At 60.1% G+C, this 18,843-nt stretch overlaps 8 protein-coding genes across 8 annotated transcripts; all 8 read left to right on the top strand.

The window, feature by feature from the left end:
* Positions 1–255: 255 nt before the first annotated feature.
* LDBPK_292060 (hypothetical protein, conserved) lies at positions 256–876 on the top strand (the record flags this gene model as incomplete). The annotated part of the gene is made up of 1 exon (XM_003862576.1): positions 256–876. The coding sequence occupies one exon, from the start codon at positions 256–258 to the stop codon at positions 874–876; it is 621 nt and encodes a 206-aa protein (XP_003862624.1).
* An 810-nt stretch (positions 877–1,686) lies between these two features.
* On the top strand, positions 1,687–3,504 carry LDBPK_292050 (hypothetical protein, conserved; the record flags this gene model as incomplete). The annotated part of the gene is made up of 1 exon (XM_003862575.1): positions 1,687–3,504. One exon carries the CDS (start codon positions 1,687–1,689, stop codon positions 3,502–3,504), a length of 1,818 nt encoding a protein of 605 aa, XP_003862623.1.
* An 823-nt stretch (positions 3,505–4,327) lies between these two features.
* LDBPK_292040 (hypothetical protein, unknown function) lies at positions 4,328–5,155 on the top strand (the record flags this gene model as incomplete). Its single annotated transcript, XM_003862574.1, has 1 exon — positions 4,328–5,155. The coding sequence occupies one exon, from the start codon at positions 4,328–4,330 to the stop codon at positions 5,153–5,155; it is 828 nt and encodes a 275-aa protein (XP_003862622.1).
* A 709-nt stretch (positions 5,156–5,864) lies between these two features.
* LDBPK_292030 (hypothetical protein, conserved) lies at positions 5,865–7,244 on the top strand (the record flags this gene model as incomplete). Its single annotated transcript, XM_003862573.1, has 1 exon — positions 5,865–7,244. The coding sequence occupies one exon, from the start codon at positions 5,865–5,867 to the stop codon at positions 7,242–7,244; it is 1,380 nt and encodes a 459-aa protein (XP_003862621.1).
* Positions 7,245–8,039: 795 nt separating this feature from the next.
* LDBPK_292020 (hypothetical protein, conserved) lies at positions 8,040–9,383 on the top strand (the record flags this gene model as incomplete). The annotated part of the gene is made up of 1 exon (XM_003862572.1): positions 8,040–9,383. One exon carries the CDS (start codon positions 8,040–8,042, stop codon positions 9,381–9,383), a length of 1,344 nt encoding a protein of 447 aa, XP_003862620.1.
* A 686-nt stretch (positions 9,384–10,069) lies between these two features.
* LDBPK_292010 (hypothetical protein, conserved) lies at positions 10,070–11,260 on the top strand (the record flags this gene model as incomplete). The annotated part of the gene is made up of 1 exon (XM_003862571.1): positions 10,070–11,260. The coding sequence occupies one exon, from the start codon at positions 10,070–10,072 to the stop codon at positions 11,258–11,260; it is 1,191 nt and encodes a 396-aa protein (XP_003862619.1).
* A 1,832-nt stretch (positions 11,261–13,092) lies between these two features.
* LDBPK_292000 (hypothetical protein, conserved) lies at positions 13,093–16,302 on the top strand (the record flags this gene model as incomplete). Its single annotated transcript, XM_003862570.1, has 1 exon — positions 13,093–16,302. One exon carries the CDS (start codon positions 13,093–13,095, stop codon positions 16,300–16,302), a length of 3,210 nt encoding a protein of 1,069 aa, XP_003862618.1.
* A 1,412-nt stretch (positions 16,303–17,714) lies between these two features.
* On the top strand, positions 17,715–18,041 carry LDBPK_291990 (hypothetical protein, conserved; the record flags this gene model as incomplete). Its single annotated transcript, XM_003862569.1, has 1 exon — positions 17,715–18,041. One exon carries the CDS (start codon positions 17,715–17,717, stop codon positions 18,039–18,041), a length of 327 nt encoding a protein of 108 aa, XP_003862617.1.
* Between the last annotated feature and the right edge of the window lie 802 nt (positions 18,042–18,843).

Raw genomic sequence — 18,843 nt, 5'->3', positions numbered from 1 at the left:
GAAACAGCTGTGTGTGTGTGTGTGTGCTTAGATGTTTCTGGGGTATGTCTCGCCCCAGCACTGCCTCCGTCGCAATGTAATAGGCAGGACGCGACTTCACTCTCACCACCTTTGTTACCCGCCTCTCTCCCGTCCCCCTTCTTCCATTCTCTCGCTCTGTACGCACACAGTGAAGCATCAGCCTTGTTGAAGCGCCTGGTGTCGTCAGCGCCTTTACGACCCCACCACCATCTCCCAGGTGTGCGTGTGCTTGGCATGCAGTGTAGGGTCATACTATACATGAGGCGAGCCACAGCGGCATCCGCGGTGCTTCTCCCTCTTGTGTCGTTGCGCAGTCACCGAGGTCGCTCCTATAGCTCGCCAGGGTACACTGTCTACACCAACAGTGCACCTGATCCGCGATCACCAGGGCTGCTGCCTGGCTCGGCGGCACCTCTCCACCACATTCCGTCAGAGGACACGTCCTACGGCGGCGGCAGCCGTGCGTCCACACACGCGGACGACAGCGGCGAGCCGCGCGATGGAGAAGGCCTCACAGAGGTGGACCTCAACCCACCGCAGATGCCCTCACCGCAGCAGTACGAAAATTATGGTGAGTACCTCAACGCCTATGACCAGTACCTGAAAGACATCACGCAGTTCTTGGCATCGGCGCGTGCCTTTCTGCAGAAGCAGCTGCGTCACCTCCGCCACGCACACGCCGGCCTCGCCGAGGCGGTGCGCCGGGAGTATTTCTGGACGTTTATTCCCTTTATCTGCGCCCTCTGTGTGCATGTGGTAGACTCGCAGCATCACGTGAACGCCCGAATCACCCGCGAGCGTCTGAAGCAGCGGGCCAAGGAGCATGTGAAGAGCGTCAAGTGGGTTTCCGTGTAAGTGCCTTGTTGCTTTGTGTATGCGGATGCGGGAGATGACCTCCCTGCGTGAATTGTCGCCTGCTGGTCTCTCCTCCCACGACACCTAAGATCGATTCGGAAAGGAAAACAAACAATGTGGGCTTCACTAGGACTACAAGCTAGCGTTGTGCGTGGGTGGGGGGAGGGAGGGTTATTCTTCTCCCCGCTCACCAACCCCAATGCGTGCCGCTTGAGCTGCGCAACGCCTCTCTGCGCACGGAAAAGGGGGAACGTCATGCTGGCCTTCTGCGGCGGACGCTGCGCCACAGCTTACCATCCCCACTACCTCCTTCCTACTTTACACTGCCCCTCCCCCTCCTCCTCCTCTTCCTCTGTGTCGCCTCCTTCTCCTTTTTTTTTGGGCATTGATGCGCGCAAGAGGTCCAGCAACAACGCACCCAAGCACTCCAAGGCAGCGAGCAGCTCCCTTCGTTTCCCTTCACACACGCACGCATACGCCGTGAAGCACGGCCACTCGCCCGATCTTTTGCCTGCGCTGTATCGAATTTCTGCAGGGCACAAAGCTGCCAGCCTCCCCCCACCACCAATTCCCGGGTGCCCGAATAGAGGGTGTGTGAGCGCCAGTGTGTGTGCGGAGAGACTTCGAGGAAGAAAGCACGGGCGGGCGGGGGTGCACAGTAGCCGCCTGTTATCACCGCCGATTGTTTGCAGCGGCGCCACCGACGGAAAGCACTCGCGCAGACCTTAGTGCCCTAGAACGCCGCGCCCGCTCGCCCTGGTCACCTCCTTGCTGCATTGCCTTCCAGCTCAGGAGCAGAATAACGATATCATGAGTCTTGCGTCGTCGTCGTCGTCTTTCCCGCCGATCGCGCTCGCGACTCAGCGCCTCCGCACCTTTGCGGCCCAGGAGGAGCAGGCGCATGAGCTCACTACTTCGACGGCGCTGGAGGAGTGGGCAACGCAGTGCTTCGAAGCCGAAACTGAGCGCATCAACCGCGAGCTGGTGCAGAGGCGCGAGCAGGCATCTGCGACGTTCCTACCCGCGCTTTACATGCGAGGTCGCGACCCGGCCGCCGACGAGACAACACGGCTTCTGCACAGCACCTGCAAAGCCTTCGAGTTGGACATGCGCTTCAAGGAGATCGAAAAGCTGGACGAGATGCACGCACATTTGTGGACGCTGCTGAGTGCAGGGGATCGCACCAGCATCAGCATGGAAGCGTACGAGCAGCTGCTGCACGACTTCAATGAGTGGGCAGCGGAACACTATGAAGCGCAGCTGCCACCGCCGCCGAGCACCGTCTGGGATGTGTCGGAGGATGAGGACGAGTGCATCCTATCCAGGAGAGAGGGAAAGAAGGACAACCACGAGAGAAGCGGAGGCGGTAATTCGTCTCCCTCGATGTCCCCGCTGCAGCCCCCTGTGTCGCTGGCCCAACCTCTCTCCGCAAGCACGCCACCGGTCTTGACCGCTACGATAGCAGCGCCCAACGACGCTCCAGGCAGCAGCGGCACACAGGGCGCGAGCTGGGACGCTGTCTTGCAGCACGTCAAGCGCTATCGCGACCAGCAGCGCAGCGATACTCCTGCCTCTGCACGCTCCCTTATGCGGAGCCACGCCCACTTTGAGCATCTGCTCCGCCTTGCAGAGGATCAGCCGGCGCTCGGCAACGTGCTCTACCTCTGCTCGGTGCCGCCGCCGCGGCCGGACGTGCAACTCTTCCTTTCCTGCCCTCGCAACGCCGAGCGCGCGGTCGAAATCGCCGCCATCTACCAGACCTTTGCGAAGCAGGTGTCCCTCGTCAAGTGCGAGGCGGAGCTTATTATGTGGGACAGCAACAACGATGGGCGGCTCTCGGAGGATGAGGTGGAGAACTACGTGCGCGATCTGGCGCCCCGGATCGCCGCGCTGCAGGCGATGGGCAAGGACATGCTCCCCTTCTACTGCTGCACAGTGAGTCGCCGGCTCTTCTGGGACCTCGACCCCGGCAATCGCGGCGTGCTACGCATCCACTCCCTGCTACACAGCGGTGTCATGGATGAGTGGGTTAGCCTGCAGCTCATGACGGAAGACGACCCGCAGAACTGGTTCGGTGCTCTCGTTACGCAGCAGCTCTACAACAAATTCGTGCTGTTGGACACCCGCAACACGGGTACGCTCAATGTAGAGAACCTGCGTGGGTACAAAAAAGGTTTGCCGACCGTACTCGACGACGGTCTGCCGCCGGACGTCAGTCCACTCTGCTCCCTCTTTATCGATCGCTACTTCGAGACGAACACGCTCATGACACGGTCTGAGATGGACTACCGCAAATTTGTAGACTTTGTAATAGCCGTGGAGCTGCTGCCGCAGTGCAGCCGGCCGTACTTCTTCTGGAACATTCTTGACATGGAAGGGACGGGCGTGTTGACGCCGATGATCGTCAACCAGTTCTTTCGCGAAACGCACGCGAAGCTAGTAGCCGCCGGGTTGGACGTGCCCTCGCGCGAGACGGTTGTGCAGGAGGTGTTCGACCTGATCGAGAAGGCCGAGTCGCTGCTCATCACGCGCGACGAGTTTGTGCGGTCTCCGCAGGCGGGATTGTTTGTGGCACTCTTGATTGACTGCCTCTCGTTCTGGACCTACGAAAACCGCGAGCAGCGCTGACTGAGGAGGGGAGGCCGCTAACTAGTTTCACTGGATGTCGGCAATGACCCTGGCCACCATCACCACTCTGTCGCCGCTGTCTCGATGCTGTTAGCCCCGTGCAGCGATCTCAAAAGCACAGGCTCATTTTTCTCGCCTTTTTTTCGCGGGCTGTGTGGCTTGGACCCGCTCCTCGCCTCTCTTCCACCAAAACACACACACACGCGCGCGCGCATTCACGGGATAGGATGGAGCCGCGAAAGCGTTGAGAAGAGGAGGGAAAGCCAAGGGGGAACACGCAAAATACTGTGCTTTCTGTTGGCGGGGTTTTCGGCTCCTCTCTTCCCTGAGCGTTGATGTCATGGTGAGCAGCCGCAACATTGAGTGTACGCGTCTCTATCCATGTGCGTGCGCACAGGAGTGCGGAGATACGGAATTAAAGTGGGCCACGCGGACTGGGACTCGTGTGCGTCTACCTCCTCCCTCCCTCCCAACTCATCACCCCCGCATTTTTGTGTACCATGTTAAAGTGCGTCCTCGACGCACACACGTGAACTTATCGTCGTCTCGAATGGCAATAAAGTGCCCCACCGTTCCTCCTCTCCGAAACGACTCTCTCTGTCCCTGTCCCTGTCTCTTCCGCTGCGTGTGTATGTGTGTATGTGTGTGTGTGTGTTTTGTCTTTTTGCCGGCCCCGGAAGCATACGAGTGCGAACGTTGCAGCGCACAGTGAAATAGCACGCAGTGCAGGGTATCACAGAATTTGGCGGAAACGAATACAACGAAAGCTGCTGGACGCGTACCAGCGAGCACACGCACCGCCCGCGTCCCATTGTTGTTGGTCATGAGTAGCACCACTGTGGCGAAGGCGTCGCCAGACATCCAGACCGTGCATATATGCGTCCAAGATGTCCGCGTGCATGAAGTGCAGATGCCGCATCAGCCCCGCTTCACCGTGGAGGCCGCCGGGACGTGGAGGTGTGAAGAGGCATCGATATCGGTGACGCGCCGTGTCGCCCTTCATACGCCAGAGGAGCAAGCAAGGCAGCAGCGAACGCCTCTCGGCGCGCACAAAGCGGGAACAGTCCACATCGTTGTCGAGGGTCGAGTACTTAGTCCTGCGGCGCATGATACCAGTGCGACCAGCAGCAGCATCAGCTCCCGTGCTGACGCAGCAGTCTTCCCCGTGCCTCTCTACGCGGCGCGTGTGTCGTATCAGCGTCCGAATCGATACAAAGAGCACTGGAGCCTTTGCATCGTGGAAGGACCACAGAACCCTACCGCGCTTTCTCGTCCTCAGTTTTACTGCGGCGCGCGTCGACACAGCCGTAGCAGGGGCCTTGAGCGCAGCGGAGACAAGCCCACGCGTGTACTGTTCATCGATGTCGCCGCTCTCACCCCCGATGCTCGCGCGTCCCTGCGCTGCACCAGTACTGAAGAAATCTCTATTCCCACAGCGCTCTACTTCCGATGTGCATCTGCGTCATCGTCTTTGCCGACTTCAGCGTCGACGAAAAACAACGGCAAGCTGCAAGTGCGCCACGGCCCTGGGCACAGCGCATGGGATGGATCACAGCAGCGTCGTCGCCGGGTCATACTTCTCCCACCCACCGCGGCGGGCAAAACGTTTGAATTAGTGTGCATCAGCGTGAAGCGAGGGCGCGACGAGTGATACGAGTGAAAACTCGCTCGCCACAGAGAGAGACGGAAGCAGGTGCAGCCCTTTTATGACTGAAGAGGGTCAGCAACTATCAGCTGTGTATGTGCGAAGGTGCGTGGAGGGAGGGTGAGCATACGCCGATCTTTGTGTCCGTCTCCCTCACCCTCCTCCCCTCCACGCGCCTGCACTCTCGTGTCTGTTTAGTCCTCACCGTACTTTCCCCGATGAATTTCAGTTGTTCGGTAATGAGCGAGTAACGTGGTGCATGCCTTTGTGTGTGTGTGCGTGTGTGTCACCGCTTCACTGCATTATGTGCTCTCACGCATACGATGGAAGTGCTCACGGGCGCGCACAGCCATATGCACACACACACATACACACACACACAAGCACGATAAAGGAAATAAAGGCAGAGGTGCCTTTTTGATGGGAGAAGGGAACGTCATCCACCCTCAGAGCGGTGATGGTGTGAATGGGCACCTGGGCATGGTGTCGCAGAAGAACGCACGCATATGTACATATATAAGAACAGGTGGGTAAGGGCTGTCCACCGCCTTCCTCTCCCCCTCCCCTGTGAATCGCACATGTCTCGTTATCCTGTCGCATCCTTGAAAGCACCCTCTCGTCTCTCGCTTTTCCCGTCTCACATCCCTCGCCATGCGCTCTCTATGCCCCGTTGCCACGCCTCAGATCGGCGCTCGCACAGACGAAACAGGCGGTGATGTCCCCGGTCGCCGCGCAGCAGTTCAAATCGAATGCTCTGTTTCGTGTTCTTGCCTTCCTCGACAACACCGGCGCACAGGCCTTTGCACTAGACGCCGAGGTCGACGAGGCCGGTAGCTTTCGGAATCCGGAGAGCGTGTTCGCCGCGGATGCCGCCATCACCGGCGTTCTCACAGCGGCGCTGGATGCACTGCGAGCCAATGTGCGTCGTCTCTTCACAGACGCCGCAGAGCAGCACGCATTACTAGCTGTGCTGGGTACCGGCGCGCCGGAACAGTCAAAGAAGGCGTCCCTGTGGATCACCGCCACCCCCGCGCCGTTACCGCTCGAAGAGGGCGGCACCGCGCCGGCGGGCTTGAGCAGTGACGAGGCCCTGCAGCAGCAGGAATCCTCCTCCATCCCGCTTTCCTCGGCACCCGTAAGCACTGCCTGGAGCGAAGCCGTGTTGCATCCCACCTCTCTCGCGCACTACGCAGACGATGTCGAAAACGAGATCCCGATCCACTTGCTGGTTCGGCTACGCGAGGTGCTCGGCATCCCCGCGGCGCCACTGTGCTGCTGCAACTGTTCTCCTTTTGTGGAGCAGTTCCTCATCGACGGGCTTGACGAGTGGCTTCGCCGCTGCCGGGTCGATGAGGTGAAGCGGATGATACTAGCGTGCGGCGTTCAGCCTACGGTGCTGAACTCGACGTTCATGCGGCAGCAGCAGGCAGCCGATGCACAAGACGCCGCCCTGCCCGATGCTCTGGCAGATTTCGTGGTGGACGTTGTCTTCCCTGTGCCCGCACACGCCGGCAAGGTGTCGGCGAACGCGTCGAGTGCCGCCGCCGCGGAGGCGCTCCAAGACTGGCTCATCCTATCCTTCGAGAAGAACCACGAGGCCGTTGACATCGACGACGAGAACGCTTCGGCGAACGGGCAAAGTGGCAGCAGCGACAACAGCGGCACGAACAGCCAAGGCGAGAGGAAGCGCACCCGCACAGACGACACGCGTCCTTCGGCAGACAACCGTGACGGTCTCGGCTCGTGGGAACCGGCAAAGGGCGAGGAGGTGCTTACGGCTGAGAACATTGATCGATATCTGCTGGAGTGCCCGCGGCGTATTCCCAAAGAGATCCTGCGAGAGAAGCGGAAACGCATCTCTGACGCAAGCATCACTGAGTTTGAGCTGGATCATCACTACACAGCCGCCGAGCTCAAGAAGCTCGTGAAGGAGGGTCTGGGCGCCATGACAGCGTCTGAGGCGACGGACTTTATGGAGTGCCCGGTGACAGAGGCCCAGGTGCAGCAAGCAGCACGAATGACGCGCAAGGCGCAGTTTGTGGCGTGGATACTGTCTGTTCACAAAGCTGCGGTACAGCAGCAGTCCCGCGAGTAGGGCGCCGATGCGGCTGTGCCCTCGCTCTCTCCCGGTAGGTATGCTTGCATCTCTTCAACAGTACTACCCCTGGCCCCCACGTGTGTTGTTGTTGGTGTTCTTCGTCCCTGATGACGTCAGTCATTTCACGGTTGCATCAGGGTCCAGTCCCCACTCTTTCTGGGGAGGCCCACGGAGGCTGCAGCCTGCGCCTGGGGTACGGCTGCGTGCTCTTGGTGTCGGCAAACCAGTCTGGGCCGGCACTTCGCTAAAGCGGGTTGCGGTCATGATCGCGTTTGTGAGGCCAGATCACGACGAATCATGTCGACGACTCAACAAGCATGCGCAGCCACCTACAGCTTTTCCTCTTTCGCTTCGCCGCGGTGATGCCGAGCGTCATCCTGGACCTGGCCTGCGCTGTATGCAGTGAAACTGAAATGGGCTAAGCGACGCCAGACGGTGCTGGGCGGGTGCGGTTGCTTAACGCAGCCGCAGTGCAACAGAGGGTGGCGAGATGTGGTGGTGCATGCGTGTGCTTGTCGATTCTTGGTCTTCTCCTACCCTCCTTTCCCTGTCACGACAGCGCTGCGTACGCAACTCTACGGCACGTCCACACACACACACACACACACACACACCTTCGCTTGCATGTATCAGCTACTGTGCCACATACATCCATAGGCAAGCGAGCACTGTCGCTACAAGGTTCTTTCCGTCTCTCCTCGTCCTTACCTCGGTGCACACTCTGCACACATACACACACGTGCTCGTCCCCGGCCAACCCCCAACACAAACTGCGCTCAAGAAAGAACACCCATGGACTTGGACACGCAACGCAAGGAGGAGTGGTGCATCTCGCTTCAGTTTTTCCTTGCCAGCCGACTACGCACGCCGTCGTATGCGGTGGCCTCACGGCAGCATCCCTTCATTCGGGTGCCGCCAATGATCCCCCGCACGCAGTTTCTGCTGGATGGCATCGTTTGGGCCGTAAACGACCATCCTAGCTGGGTGGAGAGCGCGTGGCTCACGATTCAAAACCACATCAAGGACACAGCAACCCGCTTTGCAGAAGTCAGTGACGAGCTCACCCGTGCCACGGCCGCAGCGGCGTCAGCTGCCTCAAGCAGCGGCACCATCACCAACGCGATTTCCTCCATGATTGCGCCGCGCGGATCGGCGCTAGACCGCGGGCGCACCTACCAAGCGCATGCGGCCGTGCAGGATGTGTATCTCGCGTTCTGCGTGATGGATGCCCTCGTAAAAGGTGTCCGCGCTGACGTGGCCGGGAAGCTGCACGAGGTCATTGGAAAAGAGCTGCCGCAGCTTGTTGCCTATTATGTCCCAGTGTTTGCCCCTGCCACGTCCTACTGGGTGGCGAACGCTGTTGATGAATACCGCCATCTTTTCCACGCCCTGCTGGACTCGTGGATCATGCAGAGCACATTCAACAGCGATGTGCATCGCCGCCTTCAAGAGTACCTGCAGCACCGTCTTCAGCACACGCGCGAGGCGGAGGAGGACGAACAGAAACAGCTGCAACAGGATGCCGCTGGCAGCTCCGCGGCGAAGGTGAACGGGGGCCGCAGTGGCGTGAACAGCCCCGATGTTTGGGGAACAAGCGTGCAGCACATCATCGACAGCACCGCCCGGGTCAGTGCGGAAGTTATGGCAGCCGCCCCAACGACGAATCTAGTGGGATCAGGGGTGAGGGAAAATGGTGGGCAGCCAGCAGCGGTGGCCAGCGCGAAGAACGCCGCGCTGCGCTCCTTCGAGCGTGGTGTGCGCAGCCCAGACACGGTAGAGCGGACGCTGCGAAGCTTCTTGAACTCCATCTTCCCGCCGCGCAATACGCCGGCCGCGCGGTACCGGTGCCCGCACTGCGGCGCACCTTTACGCGACGACAAGAGCAAAAACGCTCACTACCGCTGCCACTTCTACGCTCGCAACTTCTTGAAGCCGGAGGAGAAGCTGGTGCGGCTCATGTACCCATCCGCCGCCGACTTTGCGGAGCACACGGGAGACCTGAAGCGCGAGGGCCATTTTACGCGGACCGTCGAGGTGCTGGAGGAGGCGTACAAGGGCGGCAATCGCGGTGCGGTGAAGATCCGCCGGCTGGAGGAGCCTCCCGCTGACTCAAATGGCCCACCCTCCCTGGCCTAGCGAGATATGCACCTGTCGCGCTGCGCACCTTGCGCTTGGTTGACGGTGTTCGGCGTGCATGTCTGTTCACTGCGCTGCTTCTCATGCAGTGCGTGCGTCTCTTGAGCCCCCCTCCTCCTCCCCCCACCCCCCCCTTGCGTTGCAGATGTGCTGCAGCTTGATTGTTGAAGCGATACAACAGGATGGAACGCTGGTGTGTGTGTGTGTGTGTGTGCAGATGAACATGGGAGGAGTTGCAGCTTCGGCTGTGCTGTAACCGTGACTAGTCATTATGTGTGTGTGAATCCGCTCTCTTTATCTCCGTCCTTCGCGTCGAAACGCGTCTTTGTGCGCAGGCACACGAATGCGTCAGCGAATGTGTACACATACCTCGGGGGAGGCAGTCGTACGTCATGGACACTCAACATGGAGCAATATACACCGTTCATGTAAGCGTTTAGTCGTGCGGGTGGTGTGGCCACCTTGGCCGCTACTTCTCTGCCCCCTCCCCACTTCCGCCCTCTCTCTGTGTTCTGCAAACTGCTCCCCGCATCTTTTACTTGGCTTTGCCTCGCCGTTCTCTTCGCCTACGGCCATCCGAGCCTCCCGGGGACGTACCGCGCAGACACGAATACACGCATACGGATCCACACGCACACACACACACACACACACATACCTGCTCGGCGCTGCTGCGCAGCCTTTGCATGCTCGCTCGCGGATGCGTTCTGAGGTGGCATGCGGTCTCTGCGCGACACGTGCTCGGCCTTCACGATGGGCAGTCGTACACACCAGCTGATATCAAGAAGGCGTTTCGCGAAAGAGCTCTGACCGCCCACCCCGACGCTGGCGGCGACGCCGACGGCTTTCGACAGCTTCAGAGAGCTTATGAGGTGCTACTGCACGAGCACAGCGTGGAAAAGAAGGTCAGCGAGGCAGCAGCCGCCAGCGACGACAGTGGAGGCGGCAGCGGCTTCTGCGCCCGCCCGCATGCAGAGTGGAGCGATGACATGCGCTCGCAACGCGCCTATTGGCGCGACATGTATACCGAAATGAACATGAACCCAAACAGCTGTGAAAGCCGCCGGCACGCGTCAAATACGCATTACGAGGCACGCCAACATTACCGCACCTACGGCGAAGGACTAGGAGAGGATTTCCAGCAAGAATTTAAGTCATCGTCGTTCGCCGGCGACGGGCAGCGGGGCAGCCAGACGAACTTCTCCACCTGGTACTTCTACCGTCCATACTACTCGAACTACCGAAACCCCTACGGCACAGGGTTCACTCCCGAGGAAATTCGCCGAGCAGAGCAGGAGCAGCGCCGCGGCTTCGTGCGTGCAGTGGCGCGGCACGCCTGCCTGTGGTCCGGCCTGGCCTTCGTGGTCTACCTGCACGAGCGCAACAATCGCGTTTGGCGCGCGGTGGAGGCCCGGGACAAGGGCTATAAAGATCCGGAGTACTGGGAACAGCTACGAAAAGATGAAGAGGAGGCACGTCGAAGGAGCCGGGCACCGCTGCGGCTGGAGCAACACTGGTTAGACCCCCCGCTGATGAGGCCTTTGATGGATCTCACCGAGGGTGGTCACAGCGGCGGCTGCGGCAAAAATGGCCAAGGGGCAGAGGACGACATTTCTGGTGCTGCCAGAGCGGGCACGGCGTGGGCAACACATCAAGCCAGGATGGCGCAGGAGCGACGGAAGCAAGCCATGAGTTTGACGCGTGGGATGCGACGGGGTGCGAGCGGAGACGTGGGCGGGCCTCGTGTGGTGAGCTACCAAGGGCGGCCCTTTACTCCAAATGGAGTGCGAGGCATGCGCAACACGGCACCCAAGACACCGAAAACGTACGCTGACGACGTTACATACGAGATGAACGAAGACGACGACGACTTATAGGTGGCCGCCGTCTATGGGGTTGGGAGAACGGCGCCGGTGTAAGTGGCCTGTCCGCTCCGCCACGACAGCCCCCTCCCACTCCGAAACCTTTTTTTTGCCTTTTTTCGGATTTGTCTGTCTGCCTGTGTGTCTGTGCGTATGTTTGCCTCCCCCCCCCATCATCATATGGTTCCTTTTGTTTCACTGGCGTTCTGTCTTGCCTGCATCCTTGCTTTTTCGACTAGTAGCAGTAGCAGTAGTAGGATTAGGCATTCATCGTTGGGCCTCTCTGCCTTCTTTCCCATCTTTTCCCTTACCGACGAATCGCGGCGTCTTTCACAACCGTGACCACCACTGCTTATAGATGGTGTCAACACATATTTCGTGCGTTGCCATCTCTCCCTCTCTACCTTCTCCTCCCCCTCCCCCTCCGCCTCATCCACCCAACAACAAAAAACAGGAAAGGCTTGCTTGATATGCGCTGCTTCATAGAGCGGGAACCTCGAACACGCACACGCCGTCACACGATGAATTATGTTCTGCTGTGGGCAATCCCGTACGCCCTCGTTCAGTCCTCCTCCTCTTCCTCTTTTCTTTTTTTTTCTTTTTACCCTTGCACGTGTGGAAGAGTGGCCGAACGCAAACAAGGTCACCGCGAAGGCCATCTGAGCTCCTCTCGACGCACCTTGCCCACTATCGTGCACGCATTCACCAGCGTTCAGCACGCTTTGTTTTTTTTTTTCTGCCGCGTCTCGTCCCCCTGCTCGCACTGGCGTTTTGCGTTTGTGTGTGGCCGCAGTGGCATCAGCCACCGCCCCTTCTGTGCTCTTGTCGAGTGTGCGTCTCTTCTTCCAAGCACGTTCGTCTGTAAGCGCGTGTCAATGTGGGTCCGTGCTGTACACAGAGGCACGACATGTGCGGTGAGGGTGGTGCGTGCGTACGTGCTGCTCCAACTCCCCTCGCGCACGAGTGTGCCGGGAACACATTGGCTTTGCGGATACGTCTCCACCGCGAGGGACTGCCATGGCCACGAACACACCGGCAACGGCAAACGATAAGGTGACGTGAGACACAATGAAAGGAGCAACGACAAAAAGAAGAAGGGGTCTAAGGCAGAAGTCTGCGTGGGTCAACAAAGGAGATCAGCACAGTACGGTGCGGACGCACGAAGACACGCACACATAGGAACAGCACAGCCGTTGGGTATTTGCACTGCCGAGTCTTTGCACTCACCGCGCTCTGCTTTCCTGGATGCACTTTTCTCATGCAACGAGGCGCGGCGTGACGCATGTAGCTGTGCGGAGACGCCTCCTCCCACGCGCCGCGGATTGTTTGACCACCATCACCACCACTCTGTCTCTGTCCTCTCCCACCTCGCCTTTCGTGGCTCTCTCCTCGATACTAGTCTACCCTTGGGGGCCTACGAGCACAGAAGCCGCGGATCTCTCTCCTCTCAGGCTTCCGCAAGTCGCTTGTTTTCTTTCTTTTGCCTCTGAAAGCGGCAGAGGCGGCTGTGGAAAGCAGTAGTAGCGCGAGTGGTCCTTTCAAGGTGCTCCTTGTCTTGCCTCCATATTTCTCCGTCCCTGACGAGGCACGGTGCCGGAGCACACTCTTGCTTGCCCTGTCGCCTCCGTGCATGCGCAAGCACAGACGCACTTACACACTCCGCCAGCTGCTGAATCTGCACGCTTTCCAGCCCCGCTGCCGTCCTCCGCCTCCCGCCCAATTCAGAAACACTCGCCGAACCACGTGAGCGGCTCTGGTGGGCACACGCCCACGGAGGAAGAAGGCTCCGGTACGTCATCCACGCAGGCCAACGATAGCAGCCAAGCAAGAGCCTAAAAAAAAAAGGCATGCGCCGCGCTCCGTCATTTTATGCCGCCTGCCTTCGACCCATTCATCGCCTTCATCTTTCACGTCGTCAGATTGCGGTTACACATGCATACTTCGTCGCCACCGCAACGGGTGCTGCGGCAGCGTCGCAGATGACTGAGTCACGCGCGATATACGCCCATGCCAGGAGTAGTCCTCCAGGCGCTCAAGGCCAGACGGACATCATTGCGGAGGCGACGTCTGTGGCCGTTGTAGACACCAACGCCTCTGCCTCTACCAATGCCACCGCTTTCACGGCCCAAGCCACACACATCTCTGACTCTTCGCCATCGGCGACGGCTCCGCAGCCTGCGTGGACAGTGGAGCAGGTGTACGCCATTCTGCGGAAGCATGAGTCCCTTTGCAACCGCATTCTCCTCCTCTCCTCCGCGCCGCTGAGCATGGGACTTGCGGCATCTCCCCTGCCCGCAGCTGTGGAGACCGCCGTGGAGGGCCTCGACACCGTGTCTCACAGCCCCCATCACGTGTCCACTCGACGCGGCCCCCACGCGAATGCCGCGGCGGTGCGAGATATTCGAGTGCTGCTGGACCACCTCTCGCAGGCCCCTCAGCGACTGGGTGCACTCCACGAAAAGCAACGCCACCGCCTCGTGACGAAGGTGTGCTGTCTTGGGTACGCCGTAGGCCTGTATAGTCGGTGCTGTGCACTCTATGCGGACACGGTACTGCTTGCGCGCGGCGCCAGCGACGGCGGTCGTAACAGAGAGCCAGGCGCACTGCTAGAGTCATCGCTCTCCCACGAACACGCCCTCAGATTCTCGGAGGCGTTGTTGCCCACCGTTGCCGTCAGGGCTCCTTCTTCGGTTCCCGACTTTATTATCGACGCCGCCGGTAAAGCGGCTGACTTGACGACGCTGCGTCTGTGCCTCCCCCACGACGTACACGCGTCGCCGGCAGAGGCGAGCGCTACTGCATCCCTGATCTCGCTCACAGCACTGCATGTTTATGCGCAGTGCGTGGGTGTTCTTCTCCGCCACGGTTGGGGAGGTTGTCTGGCATCAACAGCGACAGATATCGGCGTGCGCACCGCCGTTGCAGACGGCGGGGTGCCACATGAGAGCTGTGATGCTGATGAAGGTATTCCGGCAGACCCAGTCATCAGCTCCACCGCAGTGACACGCAATGCAGCAACTGCTGCGGCGGCGGCCGCTGCCTCACTGACGACGAGGATGTCCCCGACCATCGCGCCCGCGGAGGCCTCTGGAGAGCAGGCCTGGCGTGACTTTGCTTTGACGGTGCTGCGGCACCTCCGCATCGACGACGCCGACGCAGCAGACTTTCTCCGCACGTCCCTGCGGAGAGCAAGCTACCGCTACGCGGACACAGGCGGGGACTGGGCTGCCGCCCAATCCTCCGTCTACGCCCAGATCTTCCGCTACTGGCTCGCAGAAGAGGAAGCAGTGGCGAACACTCTCTTGGCTCGCCAAGGACTGCCACAACACGACAGCGAAGTCGATGGCGAGGCGGACGGGGAGCACCGGCGCATTTCCGTGAGAACAACGTCTTCCGAAAAGCAGCGCGTATCCGCTCCTGTGCTGCTTACTGTTCCCGCCCTCCTGACGCTGCTGCGTACCGCTGTGGTGGCTCACCAGCACGACATCGCGGAGTGGGCTACGCTGTGCGTTGATGCGTGTCTGGAAGAGTGGGCACGTGCTTCAAAGGTGGCCGCCGCAGGTGCGAGCAAGGGCAGGCAGCATGATGGGTTCGACGCCGCTGCTCATCGCATTGCCGCTCCACTGCCTCCCATGGACAACCCCTCTGCGCAGTCGCTGCCGCAGCTCGACACACTACTCGCCTGGTACCTTCGGTACCTACAACAGTCGAGTCAGCGCCCACGAGCCGTTCGCTGGCTGTCCCGTCTTCGCCGGCGTCAATCCACCGTGCCAATCCTCTCTAGTGCGCTGGCGACGCTGCCCGTTGCTCGCGAGGCAGCCCGGCTTGCCAGTGACGAGCTCGACGCCGAACTGGCGATGTGGTGTCTGCAGCTCTGTCTAGGCGGCACGACACCCGCCCTCTCCCCTGGGCATGCTGACATCTTTCAGTGCCTCTGCGCCTACGCCCGCTGCGGGCTGCCAAACTTCGATATGGTGCTGCAGTCCTTACGCATGAATGAGCTGCTCGCGCCGACGCCGGAGGAGTTGCTCTTTGTGCGCCTCCTGCACGCCCGCCGCTCCGTCAACTGGCGCACCGAGTGGGAGCACTGCGTGGCTCCCTACATCGTGGAGGATGGGGAGGAGGAGTTACAGAAGTCGGATGGAGAACGGGTCGACGTGAAGGTCAGCGGTGAGACACAAGGCGGCGTCCGCGCAACCACGCGGCCTCCGTCGCGTAGAGTCACACTGCGAATGGTTGAACCTGCGCAGTCGCGCGAGGGTGCACCGTCAAGCTGGCCCATGTGCACGGGTGTGGACGAGTCGCTGGAGGAGACCGGCGGCGGTCGCGTGCCATCGAGTGAGTCGCGGGTGTCCTCTACACAGCGGCCCACGGCACTCTCCTCGGTGTTCTCCTCTCGGGTCATCTATCAGCTCCTCCTGATCCTGCAGGAAGGTGAGCATCCTGCCTTCATGTCCTACTATCGCGCCCTCCTGCTCACCTTCAGCGAGCACGTCACTCCGCAAGATCGCGCGCGGTGGGTGGTGCTGGCGCTCATGTGGGCCATCCAGCTCCACGGCAGCGCGCGGAGCGAGGACGTGGTGTATATTGCGCGAGAGGTGGAGCAACTCTGCGAGTTGCAGCAGACGCACACCCACGCCGCCACCGCGTCATCTCTCCCCCTCTCCCCGGAGGTCTGGCACAGCCTCAGTCGCAAATGGACGGCGCTCTACCAGCAGTACCCCCTGTCCCTATGGCACCGTGCCGCAGCGACGGAGGCAGGCAGTGGAAGTGACACGCGGCACGGCTCTCCGCTGCGTCGACTCCAATGCACACCGAGCGCAGGGCTCTTGGCGGCCACACCGGCGCTCACCCGCTTTGCGAAACGGCGGCATCTGCTACCGTCCGCCGTGGTCTCCGCGACGGAGCTGCTGCGCAAGTCTCGGCGCGTCAGTTCTGAAGTGAAGATTACGGAAAGGTACAGTGACGGTGATGCAGCCGTGGTGCACTGGCCCCCGCGAGAAGGTGCGGATTTTGAGTCGTGGGCAAACTACGTGGGGACCGTGCGGCGGTTCTAGAAGATGGCACACGAGCGATGGCATCAGAGAAGGTGCGGAAGAAACGTGCGGGGTGTAGAAGCGGCGAAAGGGCGCACCGACTGTTTCTTGAGAGGGAAAGGCCGATCTCAACTTCACTGTCTTTCCCTAACGTCCTCCATCTGTCCTGCTACGCCCTTGTCCGCACCCTGCGGCGGCGAGTGGATGTAAGCTCAGGTCAGGAATGATTTTTTCGAGCACATCCATCCTGTCATAGAGCATGAGCTACGCTCCACTCCACCACCACCAACCACCCCGCCCTGCCATATAGGCCCCATCGCGTGGTGCGACACAGCCGTGGACACACGCGTTGCAGCAATGTGCCGACTCCAGCCATCTGAGCACGGCCCCTGCCTCAAGCTCTGCCCACCACTGCTCAGCAGGTCGCCACACAGCCGGCTCCCATCATGCCGGTCGCCACCACTGGTGCATCCCTCGGGGTGGCACTCAGACTATACACACCAGGAGGCAGTGTGAGGGCCCGGGTGGGATACGCTCGAGTCGTGCTGACTCTCTGCCCGTTACATGGACGGCAGAAGCGTGTGCACGGCCGCAGGCCTCTCCGACGCAGTGCCATATACGACCTTGCCTCCCTCCACCCCGCAACGTAGCAGGCGCTTGACCCTGTCCGTCACCAGAGGTGGCTCGGCATCGGCCGGGGATAGGGGGGTGGGAGGAGGTGGACTGCCTGGCACCCCTGAAGAGTGGGGGCGCCGGACCCTGAGATGCCACGCACGGAGAGGTGTGTGCCCTCCCGTGATCGAGTGTCACGAGTAGCACGCGAGGAAAAGAAGCGTTTGGATAGTTGGAGAGTGAAGAAAGGCAAGGGACACAGAGTGCTGGAGGAGCGCACAACGGGAAGGACAACGAACAGAACCACTCACTTCAGGTCGGGTGGACTCCCTCTCATGCTCCTGCTCTCACCTTGCCCATGTCTTCCCACTATCGACTGCTGGTCGTAGAAAAACCTGCTGTCCTTTGATGGGTATTGCCACCTCTCAATGAGAGTCGACGTGCACTTCATCGGTGCCTCTTGCGCCTCCGGCCGTTCGAGTCGGCGCCCTTCTTCTCTCTTTCACATACACGTACTCTTGCGGCTCTTCTTCGCCACCCCCTCCCTCTCTCTCTCTTGTGCGCATGCACCTGGCATGGAACACGTGCTTGCATGACCTCATGGACACCTCCACGCTACGTGCAGCGGGACACCAAGCGAGTACACAGCATTCTGGCAGTTAGTGGTGAAGCAACGAGTGTCCCTGTGTCTGTGCGTCTGTGTCCTGCCACGGAAGCACTCTGGGCCCTGGCTGTAGCTTTCCCTTTGGTGTCCATCACACATACGCGCGCACACACGTGTAACACATAGACACCGCATCCTTTGTTGTTGGTGGGGCACAATGGGAGGCAAGGCGAAGCCAACGAAGCACACGGCCGGTGAGACGGCGCGCAAGAACCACCTAGCCACCACAAACATGGGTGGTGGCTCGGCTGGTCTGGCGGATCGCAAGGGCGGTGTGGCTGGTCACTCGAAGTTCATCTGCAAGGTGTGCATGGCACAGGCCCCCGACCTCAAGTCCATGCGCATTCACTTCGAGTCAAGGCACCCGAACGAGACCTTCAACGAGAACGACTTCGAGGATCTGCATGAGAAGTACGGCGGGACGACGAGGGGGGTTGCGGTGCACGGCAGTCTGAAGAAGGACAAGAACAAGAAGAAGGAGTGACGTGGATAGCAGCAGGGTCGCATCAACAGCACGCCAACAAAAGCAAAGAAAACTGTTCAAGTCAAATGAAAAGCGGGGTTGTGAGCAGTGCGCGGACGAAGAATGAGAAAAGAGGATGGCGGAAGGTTGTGAGCCTGGCACGTTGGCCCTCTCTGTCCCGCACCTCCTCCCACCCCTGCCTCTTAACCGCCACTAATGAAACCTCACCACTTCTAAAACCCACCTAACCATCCTCGAAGTGAGAAAACTAAATACATAGCACATGCGTTGATATGTATGCGGGATGTCGCGTGCATCTGGGCGTGTGCCGGAGGGGTATCAGCACCACTGAGCGGCAGTTTTATAAGAAGTTGGGCAGGAAGGAGAAAAACAGCAAAGGAAGCGAGATGGCCAAGGGGGCACGTGGTCGGTGCACGCGATGCACGCAACGATAAAATGAGCGAACAACAATAACGCAGTGCAGCATTAGCTTTCAGCGGAGAGCGCCACGCGGCTTCTCTTGCCGTTTCTGCTGTCTTTATGCGTGTGTGTATGGAACGTGGCGTTGGAAGAGATCTGTCTCTGCTCGTGCAAAACGCGAACACGTGTGCCATTCAGCCTTTTAGTGTTTTACTCTTTTTTTTTGAGCTTCGTTTCTCTGGCACGGCTGCTTTTGGTCTGTCGAGGTGTGCGTCTGTGTCCGTCCCCTTATGCGTGCGCGTATGATGGAACGATGACGGTGTGTACTCTTCCGTCTGCGCATGCCCCGTGCCTCCAACATCAACCGCAGCATCATGCTTTCCGCCTCCTCACACACGCACAC

Source organism: Leishmania donovani, chromosome 29, assembly GCF_000227135.1.
Source record: "Leishmania donovani BPK282A1 complete genome, chromosome 29".
NCBI classification, from domain to species: Eukaryota; Euglenozoa; class Kinetoplastea; order Trypanosomatida; family Trypanosomatidae; genus Leishmania; species Leishmania donovani.
Note: the sequence above shows the minus strand (reverse complement) of the source record. Positions and strands in the feature narration are given on the sequence as shown.